The sequence below is a fragment of the Marmota monax genome, unplaced genomic scaffold, assembly GCF_021218885.2.
Source record: "Marmota monax isolate L192 unplaced genomic scaffold, Marmota_monax_Labrador192_F-V1.1 WCK01_AAM20220418_F8-fsc00021, whole genome shotgun sequence".
NCBI classification, from domain to species: Eukaryota; Metazoa; Chordata; class Mammalia; order Rodentia; family Sciuridae; genus Marmota; species Marmota monax.
In genome coordinates this window covers 4,133,691-4,150,548 of record NW_026695228.1, presented here as the reverse complement: position 1 = coordinate 4,150,548, position 16,858 = coordinate 4,133,691, and the positions used below count along the sequence as shown (strand labels likewise).

The following is a 16,858-nucleotide window of genomic DNA, read 5'->3' as shown; positions in this document are numbered from 1 at the left end:
GGATGGGTGGGGGAAGAAACTTTTGAGAAAAACCAGAGTGGAAATGGAAAAATTGGCCTTAGCAGGCATTTGGATGTTTTCCTGCAAGGGCTGCTTCCTGGATAGGTTCAAATCATGAAAAGCCTTTCGCCTGTACTTTGTCATACCTTCAGAATCCAAATAAAAAATAGTTGTCTATTCCCCAAGTTCATCCATCTAGAAGATAATGACCTCAAAGCATTCGACATAACTAAAGGGTAAGCTGTTTAAAGAAGTCAAAAAGGGAGCTAGGTAAGTCATTGGGATGGAGTGGCCTCTTCAGAGGCCAACCTTAAACCCACTGAGCAAACACAGAGGCAAGCCAAGGACTTAAACTGGGTGGAAAAGCGCATTTGCTATGAAACTTCATCACACAGGCCCTTTCTGAGGAAGCACAGCTCCTCCTGAGTCTGGGAGAAAGAGAAAATATTATCCACATTTTGTCTTCCTACCACCACCCATAATTTTATGGGTGTTTTCTCACTTAGAATCTATTAAACTACCTCTCACTTTGACATTAATAAAGGTAGAATGTTAGACATTTGTTAATCTAAGCGCAACATTGAAGTTAGCAGAAAAGCAGTCTTAAAATATAAAATAGGATCCGGTGCTTTCCAATCACTGTCTCCATGTTTTTATGTCTGTATTAAGTGACAAACAGAAACCTGAATCAATACTATTCATGCTGCAATGGAAGGAGGTGGATAGGGACTAATGAGTATTTCTTTCCAATTGTCTGCCTCCGTATAAACTCAAAACATTTTGCCTGTGTCTGCTTGTCATTAATGATATCCAGGATCATTTACGTTAGTCTTACTCATGGGGATTATTCTGTGGGGGAAAAGAGTCAAAAGGGGAGTAGGCTTTGTGGTTAGATACCATGTGCTAGGATGCTGACTGCATGATATTTGACACATGTTTCAGCATCTCCAGATTTGCTTCCTCCTGGGTAGAATGGGGAGGATAATAGCTGTCATAGTTACTTGATACCCACCCAACAATAGCATAGGTTATTAAAAGTTGAAGATGCACTGGCCTTCAGTACCAAGCAGGTATGCATGTGACTGAAGTGGATTGGTTTTAAAGAAATACTGGATGGTTTCACCTCCACTGAAAGGCATCCCTATCTAAATACTTTTAAAGAGTGTTGTAGCCAAACAACATTCCTCCCGTAGGTGAATTTGTCCTTCTGATGAATTACAGGAATGTTCTAAGAGACTCCTAGACTCCAGTATGCTGAACAACTATTGATGTCTGAGTTGCACAGCATATCAGTATAAATATAATGGCGGGTACACACAGATCATCAACTCATTCTCTTTTCACATTGTGAAGTAGGGCTTGTCTCCTGGGCAAAAAGACCAAACACACCTCAGCCCTGGGGATTCACTTTCTCTTCTTTTTTTGTTTTTTTTTTTAATGTCTGGTCCTTTGAATCTATGCTATTTGGTTCACTGCTTGATTGGTTCATTGGTATGCTGATGACAGGTAAGGTAAACATTTACCTTCTGTGTGGGGGGAATTCAGACAGGAAGTACAAGGTAAAAATGCTGGTAAATGCTAATACTGTGATACTAGAAAAGACAAGATGGTGGGTTAACAGAGGTACCATAAGTCTTCCTCTCCAAACAGACAGACCATCCCCTGGTTTGCCAGTGCCTATCACTTTCACCAGTTCATGCACCATATTTGCATTGTGTTGTCTACAGATGACTACTCGCAAACGGGAATCATCTTATCTGGAAAGACACACTTTATATCATATTTTAAATTTTCTTTGAAAGGAAACAGAGCCAAGGTCTTGGCCCTGGACTAGTAACTTTTGAAGGACATAGAGGAAAGATAGGCAAAACCATTTTATGATGGTTTTAGTTGTATTAATAATGTGTATTAATAGGATATAATGAGTGGCAAATACACTGCTACAAAGTAGAGCTGTAGACATTTTCATACAGGTTTCAAATATGCAAACTTTTTCAATGTTTGCACAAGCTTTTATTTGGTAACTGTGAATGCCATGTTAACTCATTGTTGCTTGTCTTAGATTATTTCTTCCAACAGAAGAAAACCACAAAAAACTGGAATCTACTGAAAGATAACAACTTCCCCAGCACTTCTTTGGCTGATGTAGCACCACACCTGATCAATTACAAAGCATTTAAGAAGTAAATCTCTGGATAAATGATTCAAAATTATCTTAGCATAAAAGCATCTCAAATATCTTGAAAATGTGATACACAGAGACATGCTGACAAACACATATGATTATGTAACTTTAATAAATATGTTACTATCACATCTAAGAGATTTTTTATGTGGATTTATATTTCACCTAGAGTTGCTCTCATTTAGTTTAAAACACAATTGATAAATTGAGATGAGTTAGAGAAAAATAGGGAAATCATTGACTTGTTAAGTTTTCCTCTTATTAAATCACTCAATTTCATCATCTGCTTCCCTATGAAAAGATACTACCCATAAGTTCTTTATATCCAACATGTAAAATTAGAAATTTTTTCATCTTGAACCCCTTGTCATTAAAAAATCTTATGAGAACTTTTTTTAAAAAACTGTTAAAATAGTTTAATAATAATTTTTATGAGACTCCAAATTCTACCTCATATAGTTTTCCTGTACAAGAAAAAAAATCCTTTTTTTCATCCATTCCTTAAATTAAAATCTAGTTTAATTTATCTATTATAGCAAACCTTCCCCCAAAGACATTCCAAGAGGACTTATATTTCTCAAGGAATTTTGAAACTTGATTTCATTCATACATCTCCTGTGCAATTTTTCCTATCAAAGAACTGCATCCCAAAGTGCAGTGTGTTCTTTAGCAATTGCTTCCCAGAAACCTTTAGTTTTAGCTTTTACTTTTCCCATAGTGTATAAGCTCTGCAAGTGTGAGCATCCGTGATCTGCAATTTGAGGTAATTTTTGTTTATTGAGAAACTATTTCTTTAAAGATGCCACAGAGAGGGTGGGCTAAAGACACTCCATGAATATGGGTTCCTTCCACTTCAGGGTTAACATCAGCTGAGTGGCCAGTAAGTCTCTCATGATGCCTGACAATTAAAATGAAGAGCTTTTTTTCTCATCACAAGCAGAAATTAAATGCAAACCTCGCACTTTTCTCTTATTCCCCAACACAGGAAGAAAAGCATGCCAGCTTTAAAAATGATCATATGATACCCAGTCCTTAGATCACCAATATTTTATGGATAAAGAGATATTTGAGCCACTTGTAAACACTTCAAGAACAATAGCAATGATATATTTATCTTTCAAATTAAATCTAGGGTTTTATACTGAACTTTTTATGTTTTTAATTTTTTTTTTTGCTATGTACCTGGATTTTTCTCTTTCAACTCTAGACCTCTCATTCCTTCTTAAAGCAAAGAAATAGATATTTTTAATAGTAATAGGATTAGATTAAATAATAATAAATTAATAAGAATAATAACAAGCATCAGTCAAAATACTGCCAACCATGTCTTCAATTTTATATGCTTTTCCATGGTTTCACAAACCAAGAAAGTGAACATTTTTATACTCTTTTTTCTTCTTTTTACCTTTGAACTTGTAAAACAACACTGCAGAGTGAACAGCATACCAAAGGGTGAACCCAGAAGCATTTTTTTTTTCAAAACCTATCCAACTCAATCAGAATGAATTCCACCACCTGCCACTGTGGTGGAATGTGCTTTTTCTCAAAGACATCGGGTTTATAGGCCTGAAAAATCCTGAGGGCTATCATATAGCCAACACCAAACGCAGGAAAGAATCATCCTTGAAGTACTTTTAGTTTCTGTTATTAGCAAAGCCTGACTCAATAAACACATGTCAACTCATGAAACACACATTCCTTCAACACTTAAAATGTACTCAGAACCACATTAAAGCATGTGAGATGTGTAGAAGCCTTTGACAACCTGGTTCCTGTGAGAAGAAATGTCTCAGACCATACAAACGTTTACCTGATCTCTGTGCCAGACACACAACAAACATGGTTCGTGAAACTTGGAAAATAATTTCCCTATTGTAGATATAAATAATATCGTCTGACTGTTTGAGGAAACAGATGTTTGGAGATATTATGTAACATATCCAAGAAACTAAATCAATTTCTTTCTTTCTTTCTTTTGTATAGATTACAACTAAAAAATCCATGGAGTGTCTTTTTTATTTATTTTTTTGAATATCTGCAATTCTATTTATTTATGTGGTATTGAAAGTTTACTTAAATTTTAATAAACTGACACACACATACATACTAGTGCCTCTCACACATTATTATATTTTGTGTATCATTTTAAATATATATTACCATCTAAAACTTTTTATATCTTTATAAGATCACTGATGAGTGACAATAGATAACTTTTAGGCAACAAAAGGGATAATTCCACATTAATAAAATAAACATCCTGAGTTAGGAATCATTGCTTTGTTGTTTGTGTAGTTTTTATTATTTTTTTTACATGTGCATCAGTATGTCTTTGGTGCCGTTAATATTTTTACCAGCCTGGAGAGAAAGACAAAGCCCTGGAATCTAAGTAACTACTTCAGAATGTCTTCTGTCTTGAAGTCGTTGGCCATGGAAAGTAAGTCCCACCCGAAGCCTGAGGAGATTATAATCTACAAAAATGACCCTAATTGTAGAAGCAGGAAAGATGGTAAAGCAAAAGATTTTTGATCTTGGAAGGTGTTTCACGAAGCTGGTGTTGCAAAATGTTTAGACAAGATGGGAAGAGTCCACCAAAAAACAATTGATGTAGTCTAGGAGAAGCAAGAAGAAAGAGCATCTTATGTGTATTGACACAAGTCAGACTCTAAACATAGGATACTGAACGTAGCAGAGTAGATTCCTTATCTGGGCAAAGGGATTGCTGTTCAGTTAGAAAACATGGCTTAGCAACATTTTGATTGTGAGACATAACTCTTATTTTTTTTTATTTTTATGACATTTAACATTCCACCGCAATATTTAAAAATTATTCCTAATGAAATCACATCATTTGTGCATGTGTAAAAGCATAAGATAGGTACAGTATTAAATGCTATCAAATACAAACTTAGGTTTAAAATAGCAATATTGTCTGTTATATTTAGTGCTTGTGGGCTTTCTTTTCTCTCTCTCTCTTCAGATTAAACCCAGAGATGCTTTACCAATGAGCTACATCCTGGTGCTTTCTAATTTTTTAATTTTTATTTTTTTTATTTGATTAACTGCAAAGACTGGTCTCAAAATTGGCAATTCTCCTGCCTTACTTTTCTGAGTTGCTGATATTACAGGTGTGCACTGCCATACTGGTTTGTGGACATTTTTATTACTTTTGCCTAACATACATGAAACAGCAACTCTAAGCAAAGGCTGAGTAAACAGGTAGCTATAAAACTCTAATGAAGAAAAACGTGCAAGTGTATATCTTCCAAAATATGAATATCTATTTTGTTTTCATTGATTCCAAAGACTTCTTGAAGTTAATAATGATATGATGATCATCATCATCACCATATGATTCTTTAAAATGTCTAGTACTCAGATATTGCAAATAATAAATTAGGAGGAATTATTTTTGGCAGGAGAAATAAGTTTGGCTGTAGTTGTCTGGTTGAGCTAAAGAGAACAAATGGAAACCATTGACCATCAATGTGAATATTGTTTTTTCCCAAACTTTGGCTATAAAATCATTTAAAAAGACTGTCATTTTCCCCAAAATAGGCCAAGAATAAAAATTCCATGTAAACAGTACCTACAGAACAATTCTGAATCAGCCCAATGCACTGGCTAAAGGTACTAAAGTTCCTACATAAACTAACCTCTTCTGAAATAAAAATAAAGGCCAATATCAACACCAAACAAACATGTCAGTTTTTATATTGATTACCTGTGACTAGTGGCAAAATGAATGCCAGAATACAGTAAAATTCATGAAAGAAACGTACAGAAATATCACACATCTGCGATATCAAAGGAACATACAACTTACAACTGTTTTTGTCCTTTTTTTTTTCTTTAAGTAATCTAATTCCATTATTTGAAAATTGAATAAATGTGTTTTTCAGACCATTTTGTTTCATGAGCTTCTTGCTCAATAGACTGTGAGCCCACCTGGTGAAGGTACCTATTCCTCTCAAAATGTAATTCCTCAGACTCATAAATTTCACAGAACATTTATTTTAGTTTGCACTGCTTTCAGGAAATAAAAGGTACTAGTAAAGAGCCTCTCCGTAGCATGGCACTGGGTTTTTCCCTTTGCTTTCTTTGATTCTATGTGGAGCAGCTCAGGTAAGTTTGCTCTCTGCCAGAATTAAATAGTTCTACTCACTGATGCATGTACATTACAACCCGGTGCATGTCAATATCCCTTGGTAGGACTGATCCATAGGTAGGGTTAATGTCCCACTGTATCATGACTATTCCTAAAAACATGAGCAAATATAGTATTTGCCCTTCCTGCTGGTCCATGGGTTTCGTACAGCAATCTGCTCTTCACTTACTGGCTATATAAATATTTCCTGTCAGTGCATAAGGAAGAAAACAAAAATAAAATTAATTCCAAGTACATCCAACTGTTTGGCCTCATATTTAATCACCGAGAAATACTTAAAACAAAGTAGACAAACGGCCATGGATCTAGAACTACTAAATAAATACAGTCCAACAATAGTCACACACCCCTCTCTGTCACTATCCATCTCCAAACATTTTAGCAGGCAGAATTTTTCCCTTGACTGAAGACAAGACAAGATTACAGGTGCACGCCTATAATCCCAGCAGCTCGGGTGGCTGAAGATTGAGGATCGCAAGTTTCAAGCCAGCCTCAGCAAAAATGAGGTGCTAAGCAACTCAGTGAGACCCTGTCCCTAAATAAAATGCAAAGTAGGTCTGGGGATGTGGCTCAGTGGCCAAGTGCCCCTGAGTCTAATCCCTGGTACAGCCCTCCCCCCCCAAAAAAATGAATGAATGATATCACTCATGGATTGTTCCTGAACTATCAGATGCTTGTCATCATTTTTGATTTTTAAGTGAAATGTCAAAGGCAACATTAGTTTCAATAAATATAATTCAACCAGCCTGTGACTTGGGAGGCAGGAGGGCGTATTTCAGACTCCTCATGGTGCGACTGTATGTGTCTCGAGCACTCCCTCTCTTCTTACACCCATGGCTATTAGGCATGGAAACTTTCTATGGAATATCCATTACTCATTCCCTCTGCTACAAACACATAGCACGTCAGAAAAATAGGGGTGTGGGGGTGTGGGAGGGTGGAGAAAGGACAGCCGACCTTAAAAAGCAGAGACAACCAAATTCATTTAAGATGAACACCTTGTTGTCAATAGCTTCTTTCATTTAATTTTCCCCAACCATTTAAACTAACTCATACATTGGGACTCAGGAGGAAAACCCAGTGGGACAAACAAAACCAAAACAAACAAAAAACAAAGCAGCGCACATCTCAGAAACTCGTGCGATAGCTCTTAATTTAGTCCTTGTGTTTGAGTATCTGAAAGAGTTTGTGGTCTGTTTTTCATTACTTCCCATCTGGAGAGATTGCTGGCTTTGTTCAGCAACTTCTGGTCATTTTGGCCTGACGGTGATGGTTTTGTTTTATGTTGTTATATTACACAGAACCAAAGCAGTCGCAGCCACCACCCAAGAACGAGCAATCTTGAAAACAGAGGTTATGTTGAAAAAGTTCCGGAAAATGCTTCCCAACAGAGCAAGGAGTGTGTGTCCCCACCCAACTAGCATCCACATCTGACAGGCTCATAGGTAGTATGAGGGAGACAACTAAACCTGTCTTTCTGATGCTAAAATAGTCAAGAGTCTGTGGGGCTATTTCATGGAGGTTAATTTTGATACCCTTCCTCTTTATCTCTAATGCATGCACTTTCTCAGACCTCAACTAAAAACTAACTTGCATCTGATCTGCTGCTTATGCAACAGCTCATGAAAAAATGATTCTGTATCACATCTTTAAAAGCAAAATGGAATAAATCCTTGTCTTCATAATGTTTAGTTTTAACTGCACACCCTTCATCTCAGGCAAAGTTGCTAATGATGGAAAACCAAGTGTCTCAGGAAAGAACAAATCCAATTTGTGTTCTATAATGACAGTCTCAATGACCTTAGTGATTTTGTTTTAAGAAGCCGCTTTCCACACTTTTCAATTTCTTCCCTTAAGAAAGCAATGGTCCTAAATAACTCAACTTCTGCCCATTACTTAAAGAAGCAAAGCATGGCATTCTAATTCTTTACTATTCATAGGAAATGATTTTATAAAACAAAAAAAAAAAAAACCCCAAAAACATGATCATGAGTTATTCAGGTTTCATAGAAAGAACAATAAAAATATAAATATAATTAAAACCAGTTCTAAGAGATGTATTTTTGTTTTCCTTCAGAACAGATTTAGATAAACATGAATATAATAGTAATATATCACACATAATTCTACATTTTAACAGAAACGATTTTGTATAAAAGCATTTTATAGAAAAAAAATGAGACTTTGTCAAGCATTTTCCAAATATAACTCATTTAATCATCACAACATTCTGTGAATGAGGCCCTCTTATCATTATCTCTTTACAGATAGGGAAACTAAGTCACAGCAAGGTTGAGTAATTGACTCCAAGTTACACAGCTACAAAGTGGAGTGGCAGTGATCCACCAACGCAGTACAGATCCACCACAGTCATAACATAGCTATGCTGATTTTCATATATTCATATATCTCTATGTTTAGGTTATTTTATATTCTTTAATACTGATCTAGTTTCACATGACAAACATTTCCCAGGATTTGACAGTTTAGTTCTTATGATTACCAATTTAATAGCTATGTAACAGTTGTATATGGTCCATAAACTAGAATTTGAATGTTGCCTGTATATTTTTCTAGAGTGGAGAATAGAAGAGTGTTCAAAGTGGTTGCATGTATACATACTTTTAAAAATATGTTGAATAAAATCTTTGGTAAAATGTTCTCAGCGGAATAATCAGTATCAATGACTATGCCCTTTATTGCTCTTTCTGAACCAACTTTGCAAAAAGACTTCCAATGTAGCATGGTAATGGTGAAGACGTCATGCACCAGTTTCACACTGAGCAGCACTGGATGGCCCACGTGTTTGCTTTTTGAGTGGATATAAATGATCACTGTAAATTGCTTTAATTTTCATATTCCGATGATTGCCTAACTTGCCCTAAGGATACCTCTTCTCTTGTAGCCCTCTCAAGTTTTTGTTATTCTATTGTGTTGTTGTTTTCGTCCACACCGTTCTACCCACTTCTTTCATAGTGAGTGGGTGGGAGTCTTGCATGTTCCTTTCTCAATACTGCCCCAGTCCTATCTAAAATCTCCAATTTAGAATCTCACGTCAACCAACTTTAAAACCAGCTTAACCTTCATTTCCACCATAGTCTACAGACCCTCAATTTATCACTCTAGTTATTTTTCCACAAATAGTTTCTGGATTAGTCACTTTTGTCAACTTCTCCCTTGCTTCATTTCTGGAGGATTGCAGTAAACCCTGAGATCTTTGTTCCAGTACCTGGTTTCATGAGGTCCTTGAACTCTCTGAACACCTGTATCTTCTTCCACATCTCAGAGACTTATTCCATGATCATCATTCATAACTAACAACCATTCTCCTGAAATGTAATTTTTGTCTCTTCCTAATTGTCTCTATGTGTAATTACATCAAGGTCCACTTTTCTGGAAGGACATGCCCTAAATAGGACTCAGTACCCCATTAAGATGGTTATTTGTCCCAAAACATGACCATGCCAATAGTACACTTCTGATCATGACTGCTTACTTTTTAGTGCCCCTCACATGATGTGCTTGGTGAAGGTGATCATCAGTCAGAGTCACTACTGCTAACCACAGGTTCCAAAGGCTGAGGCCAAAACAAGGTGACTGGAGGATTTTTGTAAGTGTATAATGGTCACATCATCACCAAGGCTTCTTCACATGACCTTCTCAGCAAAAGATCTCCAGCCCTCTAGTCCCCACAGTCAGCTTCAGCATGACTGAAGGATCAATTTCATGCATTCATGAAACTTTCCCAGTTTGTTCCACAGTCTCCCCTGCTCCATCTCCTCCCCTCCCCTTACTTCTTCCTTTTCTCTTTCATAGTTACGGGTGCCTATTATGTTTTAAGACCAATAATTTCCAAACTACTTTTTCAAACCTTACTGCTAGGAATACAAATATCTTGGAGTGGAAAACCCAATACTTACATATTGAAGACATAGGTATTTATGATGTTTACATAGCAAAATATTTACAAAAAGTTCATGTAGAAACCAAAAGAGATGCATGTTCTAGTAATTTTTTCTACTACTCCAAATAAGCCATGTATCTATACCCTGCACACTTCCCACTTTGGAAAGAGGTATTCTAGATTACACAGGCCCTGTCTTCGTTATTTTCAAACATCTCGCTAGAGAGACAGAAAACTAAATGAGCACTTACCAAAAACTATGGATAGGAGTTAGGACTTAAGCTGAGGAGCCCCACAGTAATTTGTACAGATTAGCTTCTCCTGCACACTGGATAACTTACTTATGGAGACTCTGGCCTGCTTTTGGTTAAATCACTTTTCAAACCACACAATTATACAAGGATAGTTTTCCACATGGACAATCTCCTCTATGTCCTCTCCAATGATATCCAGTGATCAGAGATGTCTGAATGGTTGAACAAAAATCTGCCTAGGGAAGGGCCCTTTCATATGGACCACTGCAGCTATCAAATACATCATAGAATGTACGAGGGTTCCTTGATGTTGTTTGCCTATGATTGATTAATGCCTCTGGTTGGTATTTCATCAATGATATCAGCTGCCTGTCTTGGGATCTCAATTTTCTCTGGTTGGTCCCATAGATATTTTTACCCAAAAGAGTTTGGAAATAGATTGGGAATCATACTCTAATGCTTCTAATGTACCAGAGGCTTCCCACAGCCAGGAATGACTGTCATGCTCCAGTTTTACTCCTACATGTTCTCCAAAATACTGTTTTCAGTTGCTCTCCCTAATGTACCCCTGCCCATTCCCCTTCCACAGATTGTCCATTGGTGATCTCACTCCCTTGGCCATCTGTAACCCTAAGCTTTCTCACAGATTCCTCTTTGACGTTTCCTACACAATTGCTATGCCAGGTCCTCTAGCTCAGCATGTCCAGTACGGAATTTATCATCTTCCCCGCAAAACTTGTGATTGCTACTTCTGGACTTCTAACCTCTATGAGCAGCAAATCCTCTTCCCCAATCATGAACACCCAAAATGCAAGCTTCACTTGATGCTGCCTTCCCTTTCATCTTCATAGAGAGTAACTGGTTCTATAGTGACCCCTTTCCACTACCCTAATGATAATTAGAAAACAGAATGACTCTATCCTTATTTTTACCCTTGACCTATGGCTTCAAAACTTCTTTTTTTTTTTCTTTATCTGTCTTCACTTTCTCTCCTTGTAATCCAATATCACCCATTTTTGCTGAAATATCTTTTCTTAAATACATAAGCAATCATAGTATATCTACTCAAAAACTATTAATATCAAAAGGTCCATGTTATATGCAGAAATAAGTTTGAAACCTACAGAAAAACATTTTTAAAGCCTCCAAAAGCTTCATCCCATCCTTCTCTCTACCAAATTCCTTAACAGGTCTGATTTTTCAATCCAGCTACATGGGTCTACTCAACTATATTATATAGTATATAACTATATAACTATATTCTGAAACTCTTTCTCCAGAACATCAACTTGATCCTGATATCAAGCATTCTGCCTTGCTTTTATAAATTTCATTCCCCAGAAAGGAATCTCCTTCAGCACATTGTTAAAACTGCATTTACCCCCAAACAGGGCTATGCCAATAGTACAGTTCTGATCATGATATCATTCTATAGATACCTCTGTTACAGGTACTTCTGTGACACTCTGACATAAACTAGGGCAATGCACGTTTCCTAATAGGAATATTAAGAATCGTTTCTTGATTTCTTTTCAACAAGAAATAGAACATTTGGGTGGCAGAAACCATGTCTTATCATTGCTTTATAGTAACTACTGTATTTTTTAGCTTAAAGGAGACATGGAATGCTGTTTTTTTTTAAACTGCTAAATTGACTCTGGCTCCCATTACCCAAATATATATGCACATATGAGTGGGGTTTTTTCCTTAAAATGTGTGCATATAATATTTGCATAAGAAATGGGGACAGTTTTTAAAATGATCTTGGCTCTTCCACACTTCTTGATCTCAGTATTACAGTGAAGACTGGATTAAGAACAACAAACAACATATGTTATAAGAAGCTTTCCAATTTTCCAGTAAGAACCGGAGTCATGCAAGAGAGACCATATAGATTTCACAAATAAAAATGTAACACAACCTTTAAAAGTATATGGGATTCTCAGACACTGAGAAATATAAGCCACAGTCAAAAGACTTCAGATATGTTTTCAGGAAAAGAAAAAAAAAGCCTGACTAAATGAAATACCAACTCTGAAATCCTGTGAATTATTTATAGCCAAAGTTTAGATACAGTGGGCCCATCAATAAATTTATTCCTTGTCAACAAATGTTGCTAAAGCTTTAAAGAACAGAGAAATTAAAACATGCTTTGCAAGAGAAAGTTTCCCCCAGTGCTCCTCATTTTTATATAGGAAATCAATTTGCATCCCTGATAATATCATTCAAATCAGACAACCCAAAGTTGTTAGGAGGTAATTTAGTTTTATGCTGAAGCAATTTGATACTTGTTCTGATTTGTGATTTTCATTTTGTTTGTTAATGAAAAAAATTAATGAGCGATGTTACCAGAAATACAACTCATCAAAGCACTGGCATTATTAAAGAGGGTTGCCATATACTGTACACTGCCATCATTGTGCAGCTGAGGCCTCGACCACCATGATTCAGGAACCATCAATCAAACAGCATAGGAGAGAGCTCAGAGTATGGATGCCCTTATACATACCTTTGCATTGATTTGTGTTTTTGTCAAGAATTGCCTTTGTGGATACAATTTTTCCATACCTGAAACAGAGAAAGAAAAAGCCCTGTTATTGAAACCCAAGGAACAGACTTAAAATAGCCTAATGAACTTCGGGGCATAATTGAGAGTGAATATACCACGGAAAACAAGTTCTGAACTCCCATTTCACACCTGGATGATCTCCTTTCTCAAGATCTTCTTTATTACTCTGCAGTGCATTTCCCCTACCTGAGCACTGGGTTGTGTCTTCATAGATAAACCTATTGAACTATTGTTGGTGGCTGAAAGGAAATGCATGTGATTGTGATCAAGGTAAATTGTTGTCTATGGACTCATGGAGAACAGTATAAGCCTCAGGGCCAGGTTGAATGGGGTTCACCTCCCATTCTGACTCATACCTACTGCTGTGACTTCGAAGAGTTTAACCCATCTACCTTAGATTTCAGGTTTTTTTCTTCTGAAAAAATGAGAAACTATATATATGAAATCCAGTTCAATCAACTTCACATCTTCAGAAATCCAGGTGTTAGGTTCCATAGGCAGTTAGTGTAGTAGTTCAAAAAATATACCATGGTGCTAAATGGCCACAGCTGGAATCCCAGTTCAGCCTGGATGTGTTTGATTGGCCACCTCAGGGACTCTTTACATCATTTCATCATCTAGTGACGTAGACAAAACTATTCAAATAATAGTGTGGATTATTATTTATTTGCAATGATACAAATTTATTTGTAAATATATAAGATGAGATAATAGTATCTTCCCTCTAGGGCTGATGTGAGGGCTAAATGGGACAAACTTGAAGAACTGAGGGCAGTGGCTGACAGTAAGCTCACATTTAATCTTAGCTCTTCCGCCCATTATGATCATCCTCTCATCTACTGTAGAATATCAGTATTTGGCATTCTCTGTGGTAGATGAGACATAAAAGAGGATAAAGATTCTATTTCAAACAGCCACTAAATCACTACTATTTAGACTGTCAAAATCTTCTGGTAAGAAATTGGGCAAGGATCTTTTATTTGCTAAAAGATGAGGTTTACAATTTACACCATTATGTTTAGTGAAAGGAGTTTCATTAGCTATGTTCTCATGCAATTGGTCACACAAACACTCATAAGTTTAAAACTTTTTTTGTTTATTTTGTATTACCTCTATGCCTAGTAACTTATATGCTCATTCCCTTCCAAACCCTCTACACCTGACCTTTCTCACTTCACAGAAAACACATACATGCCTCTCTTGCAAACTCTGATTTCATACAAGAGTTTCTCTTTGGGAAAAGTAACCAGAAAAATAATATCATATTTGAACAGTTCCTTCAGTAGACAATGATTCACAGATCGTATCAAGGAACTAGATGTAATACTTACTAGTTTTGGACAATTTAGGCAAAGAAACATTTGCAAAATATAGAGAAATAAAAAAAGAAGATGATGATGATGATGATGATGGTGAAAAAGGATATTTGCTGAAACTATTTTCCACAAAAGGTTCTGCTAATACAGTATGCGAATGATTTTTTAAAAAAAAAACAGAGAGAAAAAGAATTTAAAATATGTATAACTAATGCATAATGTCAGGCAACGAAAGCCTTAAGACAAAAATCCTTCTTAATTGGTTTCTAAAGCTTCTCCTGAAATTTTTATAGAAGTACCTTCAAAATTAAAATTTAGCTCTAGCTTTTAAATAAAATTGAAAATTACTGTTTTTTATACAGAATGACATCTCACAAGGGGACTCTGGACTGAAGGTATGCATATTATATCACTACCTCAATATCACAAGGATATTTTCTTCTCCATTAAATGTAGGATATGGAAAATGCTGCTATCATTATTTTACAACAACTTTAAAAAAATCAAGTGCATTCTTGTAGAAAGCACTTGTATTTTATATTTTGGCAAGCAATTTAATAAAAAAGAAGAAAAAGAACTTACTTTATTTCCCAGAAACTATTACAATATTACCTTAAATGGAAAAATCACACACACACACACACAAAAACAAAACAAAAAAAAAAAAACAATCACTCACCATAGTAGTAAACTGTTTCCTGACTTCCCTATTTCTCATTGCACTCTAGGTGAGACTTTCCAACACTGCCAAGTAATAAAACAATGGAACCCAACTCTGAAAACTTGACACAACCTCTACCCTCACTGGAGTTATAGGAATTTCAACCGTTGGCTTTGTTACAATGTTCTGCATTAACCATTATTTTGCAGAGCTAGGATATGCTTTGAACAACAAGAGAAGGTACTTAATGGGCCACTGGTTACAGTTCATGTCTGAACTCTCACAAGGGCAAACAGGTACTTTCTGCATGAGTGGGGCTGTATTCTTCATGACCTGCCAAGTCAACAACTGCTATAGGTAAATAAAGTTTAAGCCACTTTTTTAAAAGACACAAGCACAGAAGCCACCAAGCTAATATTAAACTTGTGAAGAGCTATATTAAATTTATTTTCCTAGCGTTTTGTCCAAGTATACAAAGAGACTGGAATAAAAACTACTAGACACACTAAAAGTATATTTTTGCACACTGTAAAGGAAAAAAATAAGATCTTTGAGGTTAAAAAAAGAAAAGAAAGAGGAAATCTTAAACCTATATTTACCTCCTTCACTCTTCCCCTTTCCAGGTTTTAGATCAAGACTTAAGTCTTCATAAAGTTTGTCTCCAACTGAGCCACCCACGAGTGGAAAGCAAAAGTCTGATATTAGAGGGAAAAAAATGTGACCAAATGACTGAAGGATGCCTGGAAATGGACACCTAAGTAGTGGTCCCAGGTGCCTCCTGGATCCAAAAGCTTTCAGACAAATCCAATTCATGTCTCTGTCTTTTCGTTTCCTACAGCAAGAAGAGATAGAATACTATCCATGGCCTACCTCCCTGGAGGTTTGAACTTCTTGGGGGAAAGAAATAAATGAAGTGACCACATTTGATACAGTAATTCTTTCCATGTGGGCCTTCTCCAGGCAATGTGAGAAGCCCTGATATAGCACTGCTAACACCTTCCGACATTAAAAAAAAAAAAAAAAAAAAAAATATATATATATATATATATATATATATATATATATATATATATATATCTCCATATTGCATCTACATATTCACCAACTACCCAGAATGCTCCTGTGGTCACCAAATAAAGCCAGATGTCAAAGATCATTTTCCTTACATTCTAAGAGTATTTCCTTAAACAGTAGCTATTCTACAATAAGTATAAATCTTATGTTTGAGCTTTCATAACTGAATTGTATAAACTCATATGTTGTCCATCATCTCTAAAATATTTTTAGCTTCAGTTGTTAATACAGGTTTTACATAAGATTTTTTTTTTAAATAGCCATTTCTTTCCTGGCATTTATTCTTAGTGTTAAGTGATATCTGAGTCAAACTATATTTGTTGATACACTTGATTATTCCACATACAAGCCTAATTTAAACTAATGGCATATTTTATTTCCAAAGTTGAAGAGAAAATAAGAAGCTATTATGGGTCTACTCTTCATGAATTATGAAGGCATCAAATTGTTGGGAGCGTTCTACAAAGAATTTATTTTTAAATCCTTTGCTGAATCACCCACTGTGTATATTAATTCAAAAAATACAGGCAGAGACTGAAAATAGAGTCTCCGCAGTCAATTAACTCTCAGCGAACTCATTTTTCACATGCCTTCTATATTGATACCAGACTAGAAAAAGGTATCACATTTATTTAATGGATGAAACATTATCCTTTTAGCAAATGTGGTTGTTTGCCTACTTTTAGATGGCTCATTCATTCTTTGGCATTTGGAGATGCTAATGGAG

At 35.9% G+C, this 16,858-nt stretch overlaps 1 protein-coding gene across 11 annotated transcripts in view; it reads right to left on the bottom strand.

Moving 5' to 3' along the window:
• Rbms3 (RNA binding motif single stranded interacting protein 3) overlaps nt 1–16,858 on the bottom strand; it is a 1,321,467-nt gene that overhangs the window by 456,931 nt on the left and 847,678 nt on the right. For all 11 annotated transcript variants that reach the window (XM_058576560.1, XM_058576562.1, XM_058576563.1 and 8 more), the window contains one exon: nt 13,021–13,079. In XM_058576560.1, coding sequence (XP_058432543.1) covers nt 13,021–13,079 — 59 coding nt within the window. The remainder of the gene's footprint in view (nt 1–13,020; nt 13,080–16,858) is intronic.